Source organism: Physeter macrocephalus, chromosome 14 (genome assembly GCF_002837175.3).
Source record: "Physeter macrocephalus isolate SW-GA chromosome 14, ASM283717v5, whole genome shotgun sequence".
Lineage (NCBI taxonomy): Eukaryota > Metazoa > Chordata > Mammalia > Artiodactyla > Physeteridae > Physeter > Physeter macrocephalus.
The window spans coordinates 126,349,806-126,366,351 of record NC_041227.1 but is presented as its reverse complement, the minus strand read 5'-3'; the positions used below and the strand labels follow the sequence as shown (position 1 = coordinate 126,366,351).

At 63.5% G+C, this 16,546-nt stretch overlaps 2 protein-coding genes across 7 annotated transcripts; both read left to right on the top strand.

Annotated features, from left to right (window-relative positions):
- Window positions 1-313: 313 nt before the first annotated feature.
- Window positions 314-6,702, top strand: LOC114487584 (envoplakin-like). The gene is made up of 12 exons (XM_055089808.1): window positions 314-331; window positions 878-1,111; window positions 1,568-1,714; window positions 1,908-2,062; window positions 2,225-2,322; window positions 2,630-2,802; window positions 4,206-4,384; window positions 4,472-4,610; window positions 4,742-4,935; window positions 5,485-5,635; window positions 6,390-6,473; window positions 6,580-6,702. Exons 1-12 carry the CDS (start codon window positions 314-316, stop codon window positions 6,700-6,702), a joined length of 1,695 nt encoding a protein of 564 aa, XP_054945783.1.
- EVPL (envoplakin) lies at window positions 6,684-16,502 on the top strand. Of its 6 annotated transcripts, none has more exons than XM_028500058.2 (11): window positions 6,684-7,015; window positions 7,178-7,275; window positions 7,583-7,755; window positions 9,159-9,337; window positions 9,425-9,563; window positions 9,695-9,888; window positions 10,438-10,588; window positions 11,343-11,426; window positions 11,533-11,643; window positions 11,754-11,846; window positions 12,586-16,502. In XM_028500058.2, exons 1-11 carry the CDS (start codon window positions 6,894-6,896, stop codon window positions 15,979-15,981), a joined length of 4,740 nt encoding a protein of 1,579 aa, XP_028355859.1. In that variant the 5' UTR covers window positions 6,684-6,893; the 3' UTR covers window positions 15,982-16,502. The 6 variants fall into 6 exon arrangements, with proteins under 6 accessions (XP_028355859.1, XP_028355858.1, XP_054946850.1 ...); XM_028500057.2 differs by having other exon boundaries at window positions 12,583-16,502; XM_055090875.1 differs by lacking the exon at window positions 11,533-11,643.
- Window positions 16,503-16,546: the final 44 nt, after the last annotated feature.

Here is a 16,546-nt window from a genome sequence, read left to right as displayed (position 1 = left end):
AGCACGTGGAGGATTACTGCCGGGTGAGCCGCGGGCAGGGCCGGGCAGGCGGCCGGGGGCGTGTCTGGAGGACGCCGCAGGACACGCTCGCATCTCGGGGGTCAAGGCACTGAATAAGAGACAGAGCTGTGTTGTTGTGACTAGTTCCCAGTGCGAAAATAATGTCACACATACATTCTCAACAGGGTGATATCACTCCTGGGGGATGAAAGTTGGTTCTCGTGGGCGAAAAAAAAAAAAATCTTTTTTTATACATAAATCACAGATATACATACGTAAAGAATGTACAACATATCCGTAATACTAAAATTTCATGGCGACAGTGGGGAAAGTAAGGAAAAAAATGTCTAAAAAACTCCTTAGAAGGAACAATAATGAAACAAGGACAAACATGATATAATAGACTTACAGGTAGAAAAAGAAAAAAAAGGAAAAAGTTAAAAAGAAAAAAATGTGTATATACAACAGGGACTTCTTTTTTTTAATAATTTCCAACTAAAATGGTTTATATACTTTGAAAAAGACAAAAGGCAAGGATTTTTTTCCTTCCCTTTTCTTTTTCTTAAAAGGCATCTTTCTATATATCCACAATACCATCATCACACCCACTGATGAGAATTCCGTAATATCACCCAACTGTAGAATGTTGCTTTAAAGCACACTCCCCGCTTCTACTCTGAGGCACCCTGGGCACCCGGGGTCCCAGCCAGGACTCCAGGTGCTAGAGTGAGGCGGGAGGGGCACCGCCCTTCACCTGTGTAGGAAGGACGAAAACCACAGAGTTTTACGACACTAAAAGAAATTAAGTTCAGTGACCTCAAAATGCCCGATTTGCAGAGCACTTTAGTTAAAAAGACTGCACTGCCTGGGTTGAGAGACCGTCGGCAAGTGGCAGTTTGGGTTTAACCGGTTTGCACTTAGTTGCTTCGCGGGGTGCCCTAGGGCAGCGGGTGCCCCAGCTCTGCCCCTGACCACCCACCGACCTCAGTTCCAGGAAGAGGCCGACTCTGTCAGCCAGACCCTGGCAAAGCTCAGCTCCAGCCTGGACACCCAGTACAGCCCTGCCCCGGGGGGCCCACCTGGCGCCCCAACAGAGCTGCTGCAGCTGGAGGTGAGATGGCCCCACCCAGCCCCTGCACCTACTCCTGGGAACGGGGCCTGCCTGTGTGTCTGGGCCTCAGGCCTCCCGGGTACTTAGTCCTGCCCGGAGCCCCAGCTTTGGGAGCAGGAGAAGGAGGTCTGCTGCAGCAGGAGGAGCCTGGTCTGTTACCAGCAAGCCCTTCCCACCTCTGGACCTCAGTTTCCTCATCGGTAACGTGACGGGGGCTGCCCAGAAGAGCTCTGAGGCCCCTCCAGCTCCCACTCTGCAGGCCTGGGTGATGCTGGGCAGCCCCCCACCCCACCCCACCCCAACCAGCAGGCCCTAGGATCCTGGGTGCCCTGGGAGGGGCTCCTTTTACTTTGCTGACTAAGAGACCCTGTCTTCATGAGGGCCAGACCCCTCCCCGGCCCTCCTGGGGGGCACGTATGGGGCTGGCCTGAGCCCCCATTGTCTGGGCCCCTGCAGGCAGAGGAGAAGCAGCTGGCTGTGGCCGAAAAGACTGCTGGGGACCTGCAGCTGCGGAGCCAAGAGGTGGCCCCTCTGCCGCAGCGCAGGAACCCACCCCAGCAGTCCCTGCACGTGGACAGCATCTGTGACTGGGACAGGGGAGAAGTACGGTCTCTGCCTGCCCAGTTCCTCTGGCCCCGCTCTGGCCTGTCCCTGTCCCTACCCCAGCACCCCTGCCCCTGCCCCAGCTCCTGTCCCTCTACCTGTCCCCGTCCCCAGCCTCTACCCACCTTGGCTTTGATCCTTTCTCCAGCCCGGCCCCTGAGCCTGCACGTGCCCCTCCCCACCTGCCCCCTAGGTGCAGCTGCTGCAGGGCGAACGGTATACGCTGATGGACAACACTGACCCGCACACCTGGCTGGTCCAGGGCCCGGCAGGCGAGACCAAACGTGCCCCAGCCGCCTGCTTCTGCATCCCAGCTCCGGACCCTGAAGCCGTGGCCAGGGCCTCCAGGTGAGTCTGCCTGGGGATCCACAGGGGCAGGAGGCAGGCTGTGGGCCCAGAACGGGCCCTGTGGTTTGAGGCCACCGCCCGGCCTTCGCCTGGACCGGTGACTGCCGGGGCCGAGGGGAGAGAGTGGAGGGACGTCCTCCTCTGATCTCCTCCTCGTTCCAGGCTGGCCTCGGAGCTGCAGGCCCTGAAGCAGAAACTGACCACAGTCCAGAGCCGCCTGAAGGCCAGTGCTGCGGAGCCCTTACAGCCCAGCCAGAAGGGTACCGAGGGCTGGCCAGGGAACGGGGAGGCGCTGTCAGGGCAGACGGAGTAGACTCGACTCTGGTCACTGTGAGGGCTGCCACGGGCAGGGGGTGGCCCTGAATTAAGGATTTCTGCTCTGGGGGTTCCATCTCCTGGGTTGGCAAGCCCCTGGGGATGTCCCTCCTCGGTTAGGCCCTGCCCTGTCCATGGCCCTCCCGCCCTACCCCACACAGGACCCTCTGCAGGCACTCAGGGAGGGGCCCACAGGCAGACAGGCAGACGTGAGGTAGGCCCTGGACCCTCACAGGCACTCTCTTCCCCCAGCTCCAACCAGCTCGGCCCCAGCCGACCCACAGGCCCAGAAGCTCCTGACACGGATGGCCCGGCTGGAGGAGGACCTGGGGCAGATAGAGAAGCAGGTGCTGACCTGGCTCCGGGCCCCGCTGAGCCGCAGCACCGCACTGGAGGACCTGGAGGGCCGCATCCGAAGCCACAAGGTGGGTGAACCAGGGCAGCTGGGGTAAGAAGTGGTCCGGTCCTGGGCGGGGGCACAAAGTAAAAACGAGGCAAGCGTGGGAGCGGCCATGGGGCCCCGAGGTGGAAGAAGGGAGCGGACAGTCCAGAGCTCCCGCCAGCTGGTCCCCACCCTGGCTCCTCCACCGACTGGCTCTGTGACTTTGGGCAGCTCACTCAGCCTCTCTGGGCCTTGGTTTCCTCCTCCCTGAAAACAGGCACAGTAATACCCAGCTCGTCTGGGTGTCCTGAGGATGAAGTATAGCGAGGCCCAGGAAGGTTCTAGAGGGGCAGGGCTCAGAGTAAGGGCCCCGTACCCCACGCTGGAGGGGTGTTCTGGCGAGAGTCCTGAGGGCAGCAGGAAGCCTGGAGCATCTTAGCGGTGGTTTCTCCCGGGTGGCTGGCAGGGAGCCTCCCTGGAGAGGTTGCAGGAGTATAAACATGATCACACAAGGACTCAGAAGTGCTAACCGTGAAAGCCGCCCCTCCCCGCTACCCGGGGGGCAGCAGTTTGGGTTGTATCCTTCCAAACCGGTGTCTACTCAAATATATTGTTTGGATATAGTTTCTAAAAATCTGATGTGAAAGATGTTCGTATAATTTTATCAGGGGGCTTGTGTCAGATTTAGTATTGTTTAGTATTGATTTAGTATTGAACGTTGTTCACGTTATCGTGCAACTTGTTATTTTCAGTCTGCGGTGTTCCGTAGCGTTTCAGCTGGCTCAGAGCGCCGGCCGAGCGCGGGAGGGCTCCAGAGATGGGAAAGGTGCTGCAGATGGGGTTCCGGGGCGGCGGGCGGGGGAGCAGAAGCGGCAGAGGAGGCACTGTGCGGTAACACGGCCTCGACGATACCTCTGCCCACGCCGGGCCCGGGCTACCACTGCCCTGGGACCTGGCAGTCTCCGGATAGGTCCTTGGGTTCTGAAGTCACGGCGTCAGGGGTGCGGGCGTCCAGTTAACCTGGAAAGGAGGCAGTGCACGGCATGGAGTCGACACCAGTGGCTTATGGACTGGATGAGTGAATAACTGATAAAAGAATCAACGCAGTAACCCCAAGCGGATGGAGCTAGGGCTTTGCTGCCTGACCTGGAGCGAGGGGGCAGGGAACCGAAGGTTTTGAGAACAGGATAGTGACATGACGACCAAGGCAGGCAAGAGCTCCTGACTCACAGGGTCTCGTCTCACCCTCCCATCAAGCATTCTGCAGATGAGGAGACTGAGGGTCAGAGAGGTTGACGCGCCCACGGTCATCTACCTGGGAACTGAGCCCGGGCACGTCCGCACCACACTCTCGGGCCTTGTGGGCCGAGCTAGGTTGACACGGCAGGAGGGCTGGGTGGAAGCCACCTGCCCAGAGCAGAGATCCTGAGCCCCGCCCCACCCCAGGGCATGGCCCAGCGGCTGCAGAGCCTGGGAGCAGAGAAGGCGGCAGCCCAGCAGGAGTGTGAGGCATTTCTGTCGGGGCAGCCTGGGGGCCCCGCCGCCCTGCACCTACCCGTGGCCCTCAGCAACGTCAAGAACAAGTACAGTGACGTGCAGGTTCTTTGCAGACTCTACGGGGAGAAGTGAGTGCTCTGGGGATGGGGGCCGCTGGGCGAGGCCGCACGGGTGTGGCCAAGGGGGCGTCTGACCCTTGGCCTCCTCTGTGGCAGAGCCAAGGCTGCCCTGGGTCTGGAGCAGCAGATCCGGGATGCGGACAGGGTCATCCGAGGCTTCGAGTCCACCCTGGCGCGGGAGGCCCCCATCCCTGCAGGCCCAGGCGCGCTGCAGGAGAGGGTCAGCGAGCTGCAGGTGAGGGGCTGGGTGGCCTCCCGGCAGCAGGGGGCCACAGCCTGACCAAGCATTTGAGGGCAGGTGGAGGGTGGACGTGGCGTCCGACCGAACCATGAGTGTGCATCACGCCGTGTCCCCTCCTGCCCCAGCGCCACCGGAGGGAGCTGCTGGAGCAGCAGGCCTGCGTGCTGGGGCTGCACCGCCAGCTGAAGGCCGCCGAGTGCGCGTGCGGCACGCTGCACAGTACTTTCCATGAATTCTGCCAAGACCTGCCACGCCAGCAGCGCCAGGTGCAGGCCCTCACGGACCGCTACCACTCCGTGGGTGACCAGCTGGACCTGCGGTGAGTGCTGGGCCATCGCGGCTCATGGCACAGCCCCACGGTGCACGGTGGCCACGGCTGGTGAGCTGTGTGACCTTGGACTGGCGACTTCACCTCTCTGAGGTTCAGTTTCCTGACCTCTAAATTGGGATAGAGGACTTCCCCGGCGGTCCAGTGGTTAAGACTCCGCGCTCCCGATGCAGGGGGCCCGGGTTTGATCCCCGGTCGGGGAACTAGATCCCGCATGCCGAAACTAAAGATCCCGCACACGGCAACGAAGATCCCACGTGCCCCGACTAAGACCCGGCGCATCCATATGAATTAAAAAAGGAAAAAAAAAGTGATAATAACGGCACCGACCTCCCAGGTGGTACCTGGCAGAGAGTGTCCGGTCCATCTCTGAATGCCCAGCTCCAGCACAGGGCCAGAGTTAGGGGATCGGCATGGTGGGTCACTCAGCCCTCCTGACCTGTCCCAGGGAGGGAGGCACCCACCAGCCTTCTCCGTGCACCCCTCACCTGTCCCCTGAGGGCAGCTCTCACCTCTGCTCTGGGCCTCGTCCTCCTGCAGGGAGAAGATGGTGCAGGACGCTGGCCTCACCTACCAGCAGTTCAAGAACTGCAGGGACAACCTGAACTCCTGGCTGGAGCACCTGCCCCGCAACGAGGTGCGGCCCAGAGACGGGCCCAGCCAGATTGCCTACAAGCTGCAGGTGCAGAAGGTGAGGAGCTGGGGCTGCAGGCGACCTGGGGGCCGGTACCCAGAGCTGGGCCCTCAAGCCACATCCCTTTCCCGGGCCACCTCCCCCAACAGGGAGAGCTGCCTGTGTGCATGTCGCCCTCTAGTGGCCAGTGTTTTAATGACCTCAAAGCTCAGACCCCAGAGGCCGTGTGTCACAGGCCCCAGCCCAAATGCTCCAGTTGGCCCACAGAAACAGCCAGCCCTTCTCTGTCTGGTCCGAGATGGACAGCGGGCCTTATGCTCCTGAGGGTTCCAACTCCTGCTGCATCCTCTTCCTCATACTTGCAAAGCCCCTATTAGCTGCTGGTAATGAACCAGGGGCGGGGGTACAGCCCGGCCCTCAGGCAGCCCACAGTCTGAGGCGGAGGCCGGTGCATCCCAGGCCATGATACTGCTAAGTGCTTCGGTGGAGAAGCCAGAGCGCTGTGGGAGCCCATTGCGGGACACGCGTGGGGGTCGGGGCAAGCAGTCTGGAAGGAACTGACACCCAGGCTGAGGCCTGAGGAATAAATAGCGTGGCCAGGTGTGTGTGGAGGGGTGAAATGTCCTGAGCAGAGGCCACGGTGGATCACAGCCGGGGGGTGGGGGGTGGGGGGTGGGGTGGGGGAAGGCAGTTTCCCCGAAGAGCCCTTCCCGCCTCTGGGCGGTGCTGGCTGCCTGAGGCCCTGGAGGCGCCTGGCTGGAGGAGAGTCCAGGTGCGTGGTGTTTCCTGACTTTCCCTTCTGCCCCGGCAGAGTCTGCTGCAGGAGATCCAGGGCCGAGAGCAGGACAGGGCCACGGCATCCCGCCTCTCCCAGCACCTGCAGGCGGCCCTCCAGGTAAGCAGTTACTTCAGCTTGTCCCTTTTATCTCCCCACCCCCACCCCCACCCCCAACCCCCGCCCGCCACTGGCAGCCAGCCTGTTGTCCCCTCTCCCTGCCCAGGACTATGAGCTGCACGCAGCCGCCTACCGCTGCTCCCTGGAGCCCACCCAGGCGGGGGCGGCACCCGGGAGACCCCGAGTGGCCCCGCTGCAGGAGAACTACCCCTTCCAAGCCCTGTCCTGACTCTGGCCTGTCCCTGTCCCTACCCCAGCACCCCTGCCCCTGCCCCAGCTCCTGTCCCTCTACCTGTCCCCGTCCCCAGCCTCTACCCACCTTGGCTTTGATCCTTTCTCCAGCCCGGCCCCTGAGCCTGCACGTGCCCCTCCCCACCTGCCCCCTAGGTGCAGCTGCTGCAGGGCGAACGGTATACGCTGATGGACAACACTGACCCGCACACCTGGCTGGTCCAGGGCCCGGCAGGCGAGACCAAACGTGCCCCAGCCGCCTGCTTCTGCATCCCAGCTCCGGACCCTGAAGCCGTGGCCAGGGCCTCCAGGTGAGTCTGCCTGGGGATCCACAGGGGCAGGAGGCAGGCTGTGGGCCCAGAACGGGCCCTGTGGTTTGAGGCCACCGCCCGGCCTTCGCCTGGACCGGTGACTGCCGGGGCCGAGGGGAGAGAGTGGAGGGACGTCCTCCTCTGATCTCCTCCTCGTTCCAGGCTGGCCTCGGAGCTGCAGGCCCTGAAGCAGAAACTGACCACAGTCCAGAGCCGCCTGAAGGCCAGTGCTGCGGAGCCCTTACAGCCCAGCCAGAAGGGTACCGAGGGCTGGCCAGGGAACGGGGAGGCGCTGTCAGGGCAGACGGAGTAGACTCGACTCTGGTCACTGTGAGGGCTGCCACGGGCAGGGGGTGGCCCTGAATTAAGGATTTCTGCTCTGGGGGTTCCATCTCCTGGGTTGGCAAGCCCCTGGGGATGTCCCTCCTCGGTTAGGCCCTGCCCTGTCCATGGCCCTCCCGCCCTACCCCACACAGGACCCTCTGCAGGCACTCAGGGAGGGGCCCACAGGCAGACAGGCAGACGTGAGGTAGGCCCTGGACCCTCACAGGCACTCTCTTCCCCCAGCTCCAACCAGCTCGGCCCCAGCCGACCCACAGGCCCAGAAGCTCCTGACACGGATGGCCCGGCTGGAGGAGGACCTGGGGCAGATAGAGAAGCAGGTGCTGACCTGGCTCCGGGCCCCGCTGAGCCGCAGCACCGCACTGGAGGACCTGGAGGGCCGCATCCGAAGCCACAAGGTGGGTGAACCAGGGCAGCTGGGGTAAGAAGTGGTCCGGTCCTGGGCGGGGGCACAAAGTAAAAACGAGGCAAGCGTGGGAGCGGCCATGGGGCCCCGAGGTGGAAGAAGGGAGCGGACAGTCCAGAGCTCCCGCGAGCTGGTCCCCACCCTGGCTCCTCCACCGACTGGCTCTGTGACTTTGGGCAGCTCACTCAGCCTCTCTGGGCCTTGGTTTCCTCCTCCCTGAAAACAGGCACAGTAATACCCAGCTCGTCTGGGTGTCCTGAGGATGAAGTATAGCGAGGCCCAGGAAGGTTCTAGAGGGGCAGGGCTCAGAGTAAGGGCCCCGTACCCCACGCTGGAGGGGTGTTCTGGCGAGAGTCCTGAGGGCAGCAGGAAGCCTGGAGCATCTTAGCGGTGGTTTCTCCCGGGTGGCTGGCAGGGAGCCTCCCTGGAGAGGTTGCAGGAGTATAAACATGATCACACAAGGACTCAGAAGTGCTAACCGTGAAAGCCGCCCCTCCCCGCTACCCGGGGGGCAGCAGTTTGGGTTGTATCCTTCCAAACCGGTGTCTACTCAAATATATTGTTTGGATATAGTTTCTAAAAATCTGATGTGAAAGATGTTCGTATAATTTTATCAGGGGGCTTGTGTCAGATTTAGTATTGTTTAGTATTGATTTAGTATTGAACGTTGTTCACGTTATCGTGCAACTTGTTATTTTCAGTCTGCGGTGTTCCGTAGCGTTTCAGCTGGCTCAGAGCGCCGGCCGAGCGCGGGAGGGCTCCAGAGATGGGAAAGGTGCTGCAGATGGGGTTCCGGGGCGGCGGGCGGGGGAGCAGAAGCGGCAGAGGAGGCACTGTGCGGTAACACGGCCTCGACGATACCTCTGCCCACGCCGGGCCCGGGCTACCACTGCCCTGGGACCTGGCAGTCTCCGGATAGGTCCTTGGGTTCTGAAGTCACGGCGTCAGGGGTGCGGGCGTCCAGTTAACCTGGAAAGGAGGCAGTGCACGGCATGGAGTCGACACCAGTGGCTTATGGACTGGATGAGTGAATAACTGATAAAAGAATCAACGCAGTAACCCCAAGCGGATGGAGCTAGGGCTTTGCTGCCTGACCTGGAGCGAGGGGGCAGGGAACCGAAGGTTTTGAGAACAGGATAGTGACATGACGACCAAGGCAGGCAAGAGCTCCTGACTCACAGGGTCTCGTCTCACCCTCCCATCAAGCATTCTGCAGATGAGGAGACTGAGGGTCAGAGAGGTTGACGCGCCCACGGTCATCTACCTGGGAACTGAGCCCGGGCACGTCCGCACCACACTCTCGGGCCTTGTGGGCCGAGCTAGGTTGACACGGCAGGAGGGCTGGGTGGAAGCCACCTGCCCAGAGCAGAGATCCTGAGCCCCGCCCCACCCCAGGGCATGGCCCAGCGGCTGCAGAGCCTGGGAGCAGAGAAGGCGGCAGCCCAGCAGGAGTGTGAGGCATTTCTGTCGGGGCAGCCTGGGGGCCCCGCCGCCCTGCACCTACCCGTGGCCCTCAGCAACGTCAAGAACAAGTACAGTGACGTGCAGGTTCTTTGCAGACTCTACGGGGAGAAGTGAGTGCTCTGGGGATGGGGGCCGCTGGGCGAGGCCGCACGGGTGTGGCCAAGGGGGCGTCTGACCCTTGGCCTCCTCTGTGGCAGAGCCAAGGCTGCCCTGGGTCTGGAGCAGCAGATCCGGGATGCGGACAGGGTCATCCGAGGCTTCGAGTCCACCCTGGCGCGGGAGGCCCCCATCCCTGCAGGCCCAGGCGCGCTGCAGGAGAGGGTCAGCGAGCTGCAGGTGAGGGGCTGGGTGGCCTCCCGGCAGCAGGGGGCCACAGCCTGACCAAGCATTTGAGGGCAGGTGGAGGGTGGACGTGGCGTCCGACCGAACCATGAGTGTGCATCACGCCGTGTCCCCTCCTGCCCCAGCGCCACCGGAGGGAGCTGCTGGAGCAGCAGGCCTGCGTGCTGGGGCTGCACCGCCAGCTGAAGGCCGCCGAGTGCGCGTGCGGCACGCTGCACAGTACTTTCCATGAATTCTGCCAAGACCTGCCACGCCAGCAGCGCCAGGTGCAGGCCCTCACGGACCGCTACCACTCCGTGGGTGACCAGCTGGACCTGCGGTGAGTGCTGGGCCATCGCGGCTCATGGCACAGCCCCACGGTGCACGGTGGCCACGGCTGGTGAGCTGTGTGACCTTGGACTGGCGACTTCACCTCTCTGAGGTTCAGTTTCCTGACCTCTAAATTGGGATAGAGGACTTCCCCGGCGGTCCAGTGGTTAAGACTCCGCGCTCCCGATGCAGGGGGCCCGGGTTTGATCCCCGGTCGGGGAACTAGATCCCGCATGCCGAAACTAAAGATCCCGCACACGGCAACGAAGATCCCACGTGCCCCGACTAAGACCCGGCGCATCCATATGAATTAAAAAAGGAAAAAAAAAGTGATAATAACGGCACCGACCTCCCAGGTGGTACCTGGCAGAGAGTGTCCGGTCCATCTCTGAATGCCCAGCTCCAGCACAGGGCCAGAGTTAGGGGATCGGCATGGTGGGTCACTCAGCCCTCCTGACCTGTCCCAGGGAGGGAGGCACCCACCAGCCTTCTCCGTGCACCCCTCACCTGTCCCCTGAGGGCAGCTCTCACCTCTGCTCTGGGCCTCGTCCTCCTGCAGGGAGAAGATGGTGCAGGACGCTGGCCTCACCTACCAGCAGTTCAAGAACTGCAGGGACAACCTGAACTCCTGGCTGGAGCACCTGCCCCGCAACGAGGTGCGGCCCAGAGACGGGCCCAGCCAGATTGCCTACAAGCTGCAGGTGCAGAAGGTGAGGAGCTGGGGCTGCAGGCGACCTGGGGGCCGGTACCCAGAGCTGGGCCCTCAAGCCACATCCCTTTCCCGGGCCACCTCCCCCAACAGGGAGAGCTGCCTGTGTGCATGTCGCCCTCTAGTGGCCAGTGTTTTAATGACCTCAAAGCTCAGACCCCAGAGGCCGTGTGTCACAGGCCCCAGCCCAAATGCTCCAGTTGGCCCACAGAAACAGCCAGCCCTTCTCTGTCTGGTCCGAGATGGACAGCGGGCCTTATGCTCCTGAGGGTTCCAACTCCTGCTGCATCCTCTTCCTCATACTTGCAAAGCCCCTATTAGCTGCTGGTAATGAACCAGGGGCGGGGGTACAGCCCGGCCCTCAGGCAGCCCACAGTCTGAGGCGGAGGCCGGTGCATCCCAGGCCATGATACTGCTAAGTGCTTCGGTGGAGAAGCCAGAGCGCTGTGGGAGCCCATTGCGGGACACGCGTGGGGGTCGGGGCAAGCAGTCTGGAAGGAACTGACACCCAGGCTGAGGCCTGAGGAATAAATAGCGTGGCCAGGTGTGTGTGGAGGGGTGAAATGTCCTGAGCAGAGGCCACGGTGGATCACAGCCGGGGGGTGGGGGGTGGGGGGTGGGGTGGGGGAAGGCAGTTTCCCCGAAGAGCCCTTCCCGCCTCTGGGCGGTGCTGGCTGCCTGAGGCCCTGGAGGCGCCTGGCTGGAGGAGAGTCCAGGTGCGTGGTGTTTCCTGACTTTCCCTTCTGCCCCGGCAGAGTCTGCTGCAGGAGATCCAGGGCCGAGAGCAGGACAGGGCCACGGCATCCCGCCTCTCCCAGCACCTGCAGGCGGCCCTCCAGGTAAGCAGTTACTTCAGCTTGTCCCTTTTATCTCCCCACCCCCACCCCCACCCCCAACCCCCGCCCGCCACTGGCAGCCAGCCTGTTGTCCCCTCTCCCTGCCCAGGACTATGAGCTGCACGCAGCCGCCTACCGCTGCTCCCTGGAGCCCACCCAGGCGGGGGCGGCACCCGGGAGACCCCGAGTGGCCCCGCTGCAGGAGAGCCTCCGGGCCCAGGTGAGCCGGCACTCTTGTGTTTCTCATTCCTCAACACGGCCGGGCTCCGCAGCCTCTGGGGCAGGAGCCGACACCGCCCCCCCCTCCCCACCTCCCTGTGGCCTCTCCAGGAGAAGAACCTGATGAAGGCCTACGCTGAGGTTGCAGCCATGCACCAGCAGCAACTGCACCAGCTGGAGTTTGCCGGAAGGATTCTGGAGCAGGTGTGGGGGGAGGCCCATCCGCTCCCGCACTAGGCAGCCTGGCCCGGTGGCTGACCTGGCAGATGCCCCTTCCTTCCCCGCACTGCAGCCTGCAGCCCCGGGACAGCTCAGCCGCCTGAGGGAGGTGCTGCTCCCTTCCTCCCCCAGCAGCTCTTACGGGCTGGTGGCCATCTCAGAGTTAGCACCAGGAGATCTCGTTCAAAGCGGTCACAGCTTCGCCACTGGGCAGTGCTCCGGTGGGGACGGGAGAGAATCCCCACAAAGTCTTCAGCCTAGGATCCAGCCCCAGTGGGCAAGAGGCCACCTAGGTCTCCATCCCTGAGAGACCAGGAGCCAGGTGCTCTCCATGACTCTTGGTGACTGGCCAAAGGACTGGCCAGCTTCTTCCCACCCAGAGGCGTACTCCAGGGTCCCCCAGAGGAGTGCGGGCCCATTTCTGGGGGCCTGGGTGGAAGTGGAAGGGGAAAGTTTAGGAAGGGAGGACCTTCCTATTTGCACGTTCTAGTGCAAACGTGGCCTGCACGCTGGCTTGAATCCTAACATCCTGGGCATTGATGGAGCCTCTCAAAATCCTGCCTCCAAGCATCCCAGGTCTTCAGTTCCACCTCCCAGGACCTACTAGGAAGTCTCAGGAAGCAGGGAAGGGTCCTGATCTCAGGAGGGTGTGGTGGGCTTATCCCTTTCCTCCCCTCACGCCAGGACTCTCCCCCCTTCCTCTCACCCTGATGACGCGCAGCAGGTCTCCGGGAGCCCAGCCCGAGCCCGGAGGGAGTCAGAGGCCCCGAAGTCCCAGCTGGAGGAGGAGAGGAAGCGGGTGGCCCAGGTGCAACGCGAGCTAGAGGACCGGAGCAACCAGCTGCTGCAACTGAAGACCCAGCGGCCCTTGGAGAAACTGGAGGAGAAGGAAGTGGTGGATTTCTCCCGGGACCCCCAGCTGGAGAGCAGCCTGTCCAGGGTGAAGTCCCAGGTGGAGGACGAGGGCAAGAAGCGGGCTGGCCTGCAGGCAGATCTGGAGGCGGCGGCGCAGAAGGTCGTGCAGCTAGAGAACCAGAGGAAGGCCACGCAGCCTCACCTGCTGACCAAGGAGGTCACCCAGATCGAGAGGGACCCTGGCCTGGACGGCCAGGCGGCCCAGCTCAGCAGCGAGATCCAGCTCCTGCGGGGGGAGAACGCCGCCGTCTCGGCCCAGCTGGAGGCGCTGAGGACGGAGCTGCTGGCCCTTGAACAGAAGGAGGCGAGTGTGAAGGAGAAGGTCGTGGTGAGAGAAGTGGTCAAGGTGGAGAAGGACCTGGAAATGGTCAAGGCAGCCCAGGCCCTGAGGCTGCAGGTGCAGGAGGACGCGGCGCAGAGGAAGGGGGCGGAGGCAGCCGTGGCCAGGCTGCAGGCTCGCATCGCGGAGCTGGAGCAGGCGATCCGCGCCGTGCAGCCGAAGGTGATGGTGAAGGAGGTGAAGAGGGTCGAGCAGGACCCAGGCCTCCTCCTAGAGGCGTCCAGGCTGAGGAGCCGCCTGGAGGCGGAGAGGCGGGAGAACGAGGCGCTGGCCGGGGAGCTGAAGGAGCTGCGCGGCAGGCACAGCGCGGAGGAGAAGCAGACGCCCAGGGTGGACCTGCAGGAGCGTGTCCACGAGATCTTCCAGGTGGATCCGGAGACGGAGCGGGAGATGGCGCGGCTCAGGGCCGAGCTGCAGGAGACCGCCCGCAGGAGGGGCGGCGTGGAGGAGGCGGCGGGGCGGCTGCTGCCCGAGCTGGCGGTCCTGCGGGCGCGGAAGCCCGTGCTGGAGTACAAGCAGGTGACGCAGGAGGTCGTGAGGCACGAGAGGAGCCCGGAGGTGCTGCGGGAGATGGACCGCCTGAAGGCCCAGCTCAACGAGCTGGTCAACGGCAGCGGGCGGGCCCAGGAGCAGCTCATCCGGCTGCAGGGGGAGCGCGACGAGTGGAGACGGGAACGCTCCAAGGTGGAGACCAAGACGGTGAACAAGGAGGTGGTGCGCCACGAGAAGGACCTGGTCCTGGAGCAGGAGGCCCAGCGGCTGCGCCAGGAGGTGCGGGAGGCGGCCCAGAAGCGACGGGCGGCCGAGGACGCGGTCTACGAGCTGCAGAACAAGTACCTGCTGCTGGAGCGGCGGCGGCCCGAGGAGAAGGTGGTGGTGCAGGAGGTGGTGGTCACCCGGAGGGACCCGAAGCGCCGCGAGGAGCACAGCCGGCTGAGCCGGAGCCTGGACGAGGAGGCGGGCCGGCGGCGGCAGCTGGAGCGGCAGGTGCAGCAGCTGCGGGCCGCCGTGCAGGAGGACGAGGGCCTGCTCAGCTTCCGGGAGGACCGCGGCAAGAAGCTGGCCGTGGAGAGGGAGCTGCGGCAGCTGACCCTGAGGGTCCAGGAGCTGGAGAAGCGGCCTCCCGCGGTGCAGGAGAAGGTCATCGTGGAGGAGGTGGTCCAGCTGGAGAAGGACCCGGACCTGGAGAAGTCCACGGAAGGCCAGCGGCGGGACCTGGACCAGGAGAAGACCCAGGTGACCGAGTTGCGTCGGGAGTGCGAGAACCTGCAGGTGCAGATCGACGTGCTCCAGAAAACCAAACCGCAGGAGAAGACCATCTACAAGGAAGTGATCAGGGTGGAGAAGGACCCGGTCCTGGAGGGAGAGCGCTCCCGGGTGTGGGAGATGCTCAACAGGGAGCGCGCAACCCGGCAGAGCCGGGAGGAGGCGGCGAGGCGCCTGCGGGAGCGGATAGACCGGGCGGAGGCGCTGAGGAGGACGTGGTCGCAGGAGGAAGCCGAGCTCCAGAAGGCCCGGGACCAGAAGAGCCAGGAGTGCAGACAGCTGCAGGAGGAGCTGCGGGAGCTGGAGACGCAGAAGCGGCAGAAGGTGCTGAGCCTGCAGGAGGAGTCGAAGCTGCTCAGCCAGAAGACAGAGAGCGAGCGGCAGAGGGCAGCCCAGCGGGGCCAGGAGCTCTCGCAGCTCGAGACGGCCATCCTCCGCGAGAAGGACCAGATCTACGAGAAGGAGAGGGCCCTCCGGGACCTCCACACCAAGGTGAGCCGGGAGGAGCTCAACCAGGAGACCCAGACGCGAGAGACCAACCTCTCCACCAAGATCTGCATCTTGGAGCCCGAGACGGGGAAGGACATGTCCCCGTACGAGGCCTACAAGAGGGGCATCATCGACCGAGGCCAGTACCTCCAGCTGCAGGAGCTCGAGTGTGACTGGGAGGAGGTCAGCACCTCGGGTCCCTGTGGGGAGGAGTCTGTGCTCCTGGACCGCCAGAGCGGGAAGCAGTACTCCATCGAGGCCGCCCTGCGCTGCCGGCGCATCTCCAAGGAGGAGTACCATCTCTACAAGGACGGCCACCTCCCCATCAGCGAGTTCGCCCTGCTCGTGGCCGGGGAGACCAAGCCCTGCTCCTCCCTCTCCATCGGCACCATCATCTCCAAGTCCCCGCTGGCCTCCCCGGCCCCCCAGAGCACCAGATTCTTCTCTCCCGGCTTCTCTCTCGGGCTCAGCGAGGACAACTTCCCCATCGCCGGCGTCTACGACACAACCACGGACAACAAGGTCACCATCAAGACGGCCGTGGCCAAGAACATGCTGGACCCCGTTACCGGGCAGAAGCTGCTGGAGGCGCAGGCAGCCACGGGGGGTATTGTGGACCTCCTCAGCCGGGAGCGCTACTCCGTGCACAAGGCTGTGGAGAGGGGGCTGATCGAGAACAGCTCAGTGCAGAGGCTGCTCAGTGCCCAGAAGGGCTTCACCGGCCTCGAGGACCCCGTCACCAAGAAGAGGCTGTCGGTGGGCGAGGCCATTCAGAAGGGCTGGATGCCCCAGGAGAGCGTGCTCCCGTACCTGCGGGTGCAGCACCTGACCGGAGGGCTGATCGACCCCAAGAGGACGGGCCGCATCCCCGTCGCACAGGCCGTGCTTGCCGGCATGATCAGCGAAGAGCTGGCCCAGCTCCTGCAGGACGAGGCCAGCTACGAGAAAGATTTGACAGACCCCATCTCCAAGGAACGGCTGAGCTACAAGGAGGCCATGGGACGCTGCCGGAAGGACCCCCTGAGCGGCCTGCTGCTCCTTCCGGCCTCGCTGGAGGGGTACCGCTGCTACCGCTCGGCCTCCCGCTCCGTCCTGCGCTCCCTGCACTGACGGGGGACAAAGCAGTCACCGGAGCGTGTGTGAGGGGGGAGGGTAGGATGCATGCACCCCTGGCCCCCAGAGCAGCCCAATCCGAGGGCGTGGGTCTTCCCTCTGTCTGACTGACTCTCGGTGTTGGGCTCCCTCCCCTTTGGTGCCCAGTCCATCCCCTGACCTGGATGGAGATCAGCAGCTGTTTTCCTCCCTCCTCCCTCAACCCAGTGCTTCCAATAAACGAATTCTCCTGGTGTCTTGTTCACATCTGGGAACAGAAGAGTCGATTCGTCCGGGGAGTGAGCATAAGGGACGGCACTACTTGGGTCCTGGGGAGTGGACACGCCCAGCTGGCCCTGCTGGGGATGCGGTGCTTTCGGAGGCCTGTGGCTCCTCTGACTCTAGGAAGGACCCGACGGGGGCAGGCCACGGAGGATGATGCCCGCCCGCCCCTCCCCCAGCCCCCCGCTCCCCACCGGCTCAGGGCCTCTCAGTTCAGGCCAGGAACTGTCTTCAGCCCGCTGTCAACCTCCCCCTTGTCAGCAAGTCCGTGGTGTGTCCCCCCCCCCCGCCAAAGCAGAGA

Bases quoted from the DNA above. Each gene is read 5' to 3' on its own strand.
- LOC114487584 (XM_055089808.1), top strand. The intron at 1,112-1,567 runs GTGAGATGGCCC...GGGCCCCTGCAG, and splicing joins CAGAGCTGCTGCAGCTGGAG to GCAGAGGAGAAGCAGCTGGC. The intron at 5,636-6,389 runs GTGAGGAGCTGG...CTGCCCCGGCAG, and splicing joins ACAAGCTGCAGGTGCAGAAG to AGTCTGCTGCAGGAGATCCA.
- EVPL (XM_028500057.2), top strand. From the start codon at position 6,894: ATGGACAACACTGACCCGCACACCTGGCTGGTCCAGGGCCCGGCAGGC. The intron at 7,016-7,177 runs GTGAGTCTGCCT...TCCTCGTTCCAG, and splicing joins GCCGTGGCCAGGGCCTCCAG to GCTGGCCTCGGAGCTGCAGG. The intron at 9,564-9,694 runs GTGAGGGGCTGG...CTCCTGCCCCAG, and splicing joins AGAGGGTCAGCGAGCTGCAG to CGCCACCGGAGGGAGCTGCT.